Source organism: Notolepis coatsorum (genome assembly GCF_963971535.1).
Source record: "Notolepis coatsorum genome assembly, chromosome: 10".
NCBI lineage: Eukaryota > Metazoa > Chordata > Actinopteri > Aulopiformes > Paralepididae > Notolepis > Notolepis coatsorum.
This window is the reverse complement of record NC_140174.1, coordinates 21,561,912-21,567,911: the sequence shown is the minus strand read 5'-3', so window position 1 is coordinate 21,567,911 and position 6,000 is coordinate 21,561,912. Positions and strand designations below refer to the sequence as shown.

The window sequence follows — 6,000 nt, the reverse complement described above, 5'->3', positions numbered from 1 at the left end:
CACTAGCCTAGCTTAAATATTTTTTTGGCCAACAGCTAGGCTACCTGGTTTGTATCCACTTCCATTCATTTGTGCTAAGCTAGGCTAGCTTGCAGCCGGATAGCTTTCTACTGAACACACAGAGGAAATTGGTGTCTTTCTTCTTGTCTGACACATTTCCAATCATACTGGCATGTTCCTTTGATAACATACAGTCTTAAACTTTAGAGACATTAATTCTACTTGTTGTTTTGAGGTTCGACCCTCACCTGAATCAAAGAAGACTGAGGAATGATAATCCATGCTGACATCACACTTGTGTCAAGCTAAGCTGTTTTCCAATGAGAAGCCAAAAGATTCTTCCCATTTCAATACCATTTTACCAACATGGTGCCATTTAGCAAGGCATGTGGAAGTGACATCGCAGTAACTCCAGTACATATAAGACGGTGGCCAGTATAGCGATGGATAGGTTGCGAGTTCGAGCCTCACCTGGAGCAGGAACAGAAGATCACCGCACTCAGAATAAATGTAGGGTAGCCAGAAGACCAAAAAACTGAATCTTGATGAATAAAAAATGGAGGACCCTTATGTAAACAAGACGAAAGTCTTTTTCTGGTCTTCATCCTCTTAGCAGTTGTCTTTGGCTGTTCAGATAATTTTTTTTTTAAATGTGGTCAATATCAGATTCCAGTGTGAACTGGCCACTGGTCCTGAACTGTCCCGAATGCACAAAATTGAACAATAAAGAAGATGGACGTAAGAAATTGTGACAAATGTTCATCTAGAGTGACGTAAAAGTCGCATTAAAGTCACATGACTGTTCAGACTGAGGTCGCATTGCAAACAAATCTGACATGTATCTGATTTAGGACCACACGTGAAAGTGGCCCAATTCGAAATGTAAATGTGATTTGTGCTCTTCACACCAGAATTCCACTAACGTCTAGCTTTTGGGTCAGATGGTCGATGCCCTGATGAACGCCAGGCTTTAGTGGAATTAAAGAAACTTGCATTGAGCCTAAATGTGCAGAACGTGCTTTCAACTTGAAGTGAGCAGGTGGTCGGCGATACATGTACAAACACACTGTAATCGAATGGGTTTGAACCTGGGACCATAGGTCCACAGGCAGCCGCACTAAACAGCTGAGCCCAGGTTGACTGTGATCAACTCATCCATAGTTTACAGTCGCCCACCCCCCGGGAGGGCATCCTTGCACATTCTTTCGTCCCCAGGGAGATCCCACCCCCATTGCTACGTGAACCTGGATACAGATTCACAGAGCAGTTAGATCCCACCTCTGTCACCAGTATAACCGAGTGGATTTGAAACTGGATAGGATAGGATATATATATATACTATACTGGATAGTATATGTATAGGATCCACAGGCGGCTGCACTAACCAGCTGAGCTAAAGTGTCAGACCCGTTAACAGGTGCTGGTTGACTCAGCCGTAGTTTACAATACACTCAACACAGAATGAACCACACACGACACAACACAACTGATCCTCTGTCTGTTTGACTGTTTATATTGACTAGTCAGGTCTAGGTATCAGGTAGCTAAAACGCCACCGTAGATAAAGACACTCTTCACCACTCTAAAAGCTGTACATGACATAACAGGTTAACATAACAAGTGCTCATAGAAGAGGGGGAGGGGGACGTACATCAAATACACTCAAGCCCCCCGTCTCATACTCTTTACCTCAGGAGACTGTGAACACGTGTGTTATAGGCTGTGGTACGCTACCTAGTTTGGGGTTCAGTTGACCTATCTCAAACCCCGCCCACTTTTCTCGATTTATCGACAAACTTTGCCGGACTGACATCTGGGTTTGGACTTTGTTTCGTCCCGAGGGAAGCGACGGCAGTGATTGGAGGATCGAGATAAGAGGGTGGGTGTTTTAGGTAGGTCGAGTCCAATCCGAAGTATTTTCCCACTTTAAACATGTGGAATATAACTAGAACTTGAACGGACAGACCTGAACCTCCAGTGAGCCCAGAGACCCTGCTCAAAACAAATATGGCATCATTTGACATAGTGAGTGAGAGAGAGAGAGAGAGAGAGAGAGAGAGAGATAGGGTGTGTGTGTGTGTGTGTGTGTGTGTGTGTGTGTGTGTGTGTGTGTGTGTGTGTGTGTGTGTGTAACGGAGGTACCGCAGTCTATCCACAGTCACAAGGTACAGTAAGTGAAGTGGCTGTGGACGTTAAGCGGTACTGCAAGTAAACTCACTCCCCAGAGGAATTCACCTCTTGGTACAGTGGTCTGTGATGTCGCCCCCGGTGCGCGAGACCGGGGTTCAACTCCCACTCAGGGCAATCCCTTAACAGGGGTTGAATCGAAACAAACACAACGCAGTAAGATCACACCGGCTACGTGTGTGTGTGTGTGTGTGTGTGTGTGTGTGTGTGTGTGTGTGTGTGTGTGTGTGTGTGTGTGTGTGTGTGTGTGTGTGTGTGTGTGTATGGGCCTATGTATGAACAAGGCACAGTTAGGCGATGTGCAGTCATAACTCATCTCTTGTCCAGAGGAGATTTCTGACTGAGGACATCCAGTAAACAGAGACATTTCTTAACACGGTGTTATGACACAAGTAGAAAAAAATACAAAACAAAATCCCCTGGCTGTGGTATCACGGTAATAGGGCTGTAATGTTCCACTTTGGCCACTAAGGGGCACTGCTAAGTCGGGTTTTCCATGACAGGGAGAGGAGAGAGAATTGTCCTTTCTTTTTTCATTTTTTAAACTTCCCTCAACCGTCATTAGTTTACTATTGAAGTGATTGGTCACTCAGTAGACCAGCTAGAGACCAAACAAACAAACACAAGCGACATTAGTCGTTTTCTCATACAGTTTTCAAACGTTAGGTTCTGCTACCACACACGATAATGCTCTCAAATGCCTTAAGTTATCATGCATCTTAATCTGTTTTTTAAAACTCCCAAACGGTAGGCTACCATTCAACATGGCTACCATTGAGTTCCAGCCCAGGTCACCGCAGCATCCTGGAATGTTGGCTGCAATTCCCGCGATTGCTCCGCTCAGACACCATTGAAAGCGCTACATTGCGGGGTCTGTCTCACAGAGGGCCAATCTTCAGCCAAGGTTGGAGTCGGGATCTATACAGTTCAAAAGGCGTTCAACCCAACATGGTGGAGCTGCCGATCCAGAGGGGGGGGAAGTCAAACCTCCACGTTTTATATATATATAGAAGGCCGTCTTCAGTGGAGCTGGGCATTGAGGTCGTATTTCTCGCAGAACTTGTCGGTGATGGGAATGCAGGTGAGGTATTCGCACCAGTCGCACTTGACAGGGTATATGTAGAAGAGCACGGCCAGGCCGGAGAACAGGCCCAGGAACACCAACAGGAACGCGCAGATCTGGAGCCTCTTACGGTACATGTCTGACTGGCCAAAACTGGGGGAAGGGAAGAAAGAAAACGACGTTTAAAATGTGTTCAATCATAAAACATTCAATCATAATTCTGGGCAAATTCTTTGGTGTCTCAAATTCTTTGGTTTGGTAACTTTGGTGTCACTATTCAATCTTCTGGCCAGTCTTGATAAGGAGATACCAGATAGGAGTAGTAGTAGTAGTAGTAGTAGTAGTAGTAGTAGTAGTAGTAGTAGTAGTAGTAGTAGTAGTAGTAGTAGTAGTAGTAGTAGTAGTAGTAGTAGTAGTTAGGGATGTCCTGATCACATTTCTTTGCTCCCGATCCGATCCCGATCATGTGATTTTGAGTATCTACCGATACCGATCTTTCCCGATCCGATTACATTTTTTTTTCTCCCATCCCAATTTCTCCCATTATATTCACCCTGAATGTTGACGTTATCCAGGTGAAAAGTTAACTTCATTCAAGCGAGGCATTGCAACCGGAGTAATCTAAAAACTCTGCCTCCAACCTGCTGCTTCATGAGAGCAATGGCGCCATCGTCTGTAAAAATCAGGTGACTGCAAGTTCTGCAACTAGTGGATGTCCCTCATCCTTGACATAAATCATTTGATGTATAATTAAATCAAAGGAAATGCGTTTGTTTTGGCAAAAGTCTTCTGCTCTGTGTGACAATAAATAAATTAACGATGATATGCTATTTAAAACCAAAACTAAGGCCTCAGTATGAGTTTAAGACGTGAACATGGTCATGTTTGTTGAATTAAATATATATATATTTTTAAATAATAATAAAAAAAAATCCTTATTATTATTTTTTTTTATCCCGATCTTCTGAAAATCACGTGATCGGCCCCCGATCCCGATCACGTGATCGGATCGGGACATCCCTAGTAGTAGTAGTAGTAGTAGTAGTAGTAGTAGTAGTAGTAGTAGTAGTAGTAGTAGTAGTAGTAGTAATAATAATAATAATAATAATAATAATAATAATAATAATAATAATAATAATAATAATAATAATAATAATAATAAGCTCAACGTGCTTCACAACAGAGAAAAGACAGGCATGAACTGAGCACATAAAGTGCAGACATATAAAATCACAGTTTTTCACATTAGGATCTAACATCCCAACAGGCCAGGCCACCTTGTTTATGGTAATAGTAGTAGTTCAGTCATCACACACAATACAATATTATGCACATATCATTCCAGACTGTCAATGGTCGTTGATTTTGGCAGTGACGGAAAAGTTACAGGCTGAAGCATAATGCCTGTCCTATATTCAAAGAGCTTATTTAAAAAATCTAAGGTCTCCGGTACAGGCATGGGTTCACATCCTGGGCCTGGTGTTGCTCAGGGAATCTGTAAGAGATGTGCAAATCGGACGAGGCGAGAATATCGGGGCAGTGTCACGGAAGTCATTAACGCACGTTCTAAATCTACGTAAACTCTAGACCTAAATCTATCCAGCTACTTCACCCACCTGATGTACGGGAGGAAGGCGAAGGACAGGAAGAAGCCGGAGACGAAGCCGCAGACGTGGGCGAAGTTGTCGATCCAAGGCAGCAGGCCGAAGGAGAAGAGGAAGAGGGCGATGGCCAGCAGCTTGGTGAAGGCTCGCCACGGACGCTCCAAGATCTGCCAGCTCTGGAACAGCTCCACGAACAGACAGGCCAGGATGCCGAACTGACTGCCCGCTGGACCCACCTGGGACGATGAGAGGAAAGGAATGAGCGAGAGGGATGGAGGAAGGGAGTCAGAGGAAGGGGGGAAACAGAAGGAAAGAGACAGGGAGGTGAGTGAAGCATCTCTGAGGGTAAAGAGACGGGGAGGTGAGTGAAGCATCTCTGAAGGTAAAGAGACAGGGAGGTGAGTGAAGCATCTCTGAGGGTAAAGAGACAGGGAGGTGAGTTAAGCATCTCTGAGGGTAAAGAGGCAGGGAGGTGAGTGAAGCATCTCTGAGGGTAAAGAGACAGGGAGATGAGTGAAGCATCTCTGAGAGTAAAGAGACAGGGAGATGAGTGAAGCATCTCTGAGGGTAAAGAGACAGGGAGGTGAGTGAAGCATCTCTGAGGGTAAAGAGACAGGGAGGTGAGTGAAGCATCTCTAAGAGTAAAGAGGCAGGGAGGTGAGTGAAGCATCTCTGAGGGTAAAGAGACAGGGAGGTGAGTGAAGCTTCTCTGAGGGTAAAGAGACAGGGAGGTGAGTGAAGCATCTCTGAGGGTAAAGAGGCAGGGAGGTGAGTGAAGCATCTCTGAGGGTAAAGAGGCAGGGAGGTGAGTGAGGGGAAAAGCATCTCTAAGAGTGAAGAGCGAGGAAGAGGCAGAATGACATATGACCTAGACAGGATTATTTTAGCATGTATAAAGATGTAAGCACTGTCTATCTGTAATAAAATGTTCAATCAATCAATCAATCAATCCCATAACACACGCTCACTTCATTCTTAGACGGAATGCCTTGAAACAGCGCTGCTTCTACACACGGAGGCAACGTCTCTTCTTTATTTTTTTTTGCGGATGCTTTTGTCAATAAATCTTCAATTAATGTGTGTTTATTGTATAGCAATAAGGTTGGATGAATGCGCCAATTGTATAAAAAGCCATTACACCACGCG

At 44.4% G+C, this 6,000-nt stretch overlaps 1 protein-coding gene across 1 annotated transcript in view; it reads right to left on the bottom strand.

The window, feature by feature from the left end:
• Positions 1-1,492: 1,492 nt before the first annotated feature.
• Positions 1,493-6,000, bottom strand: part of LOC311236239 (inactive rhomboid protein 1-like) — a 121,298-nt gene continuing 116,790 nt past the window's right edge. Inside the window, 2 exon segments of the mRNA XM_084323889.1 lie at positions 1,493-3,403; positions 4,867-5,090. Coding sequence (XP_084180015.1) covers positions 3,208-3,403; positions 4,867-5,090 — 420 coding nt within the window. The 3' untranslated portion in view covers positions 1,493-3,207.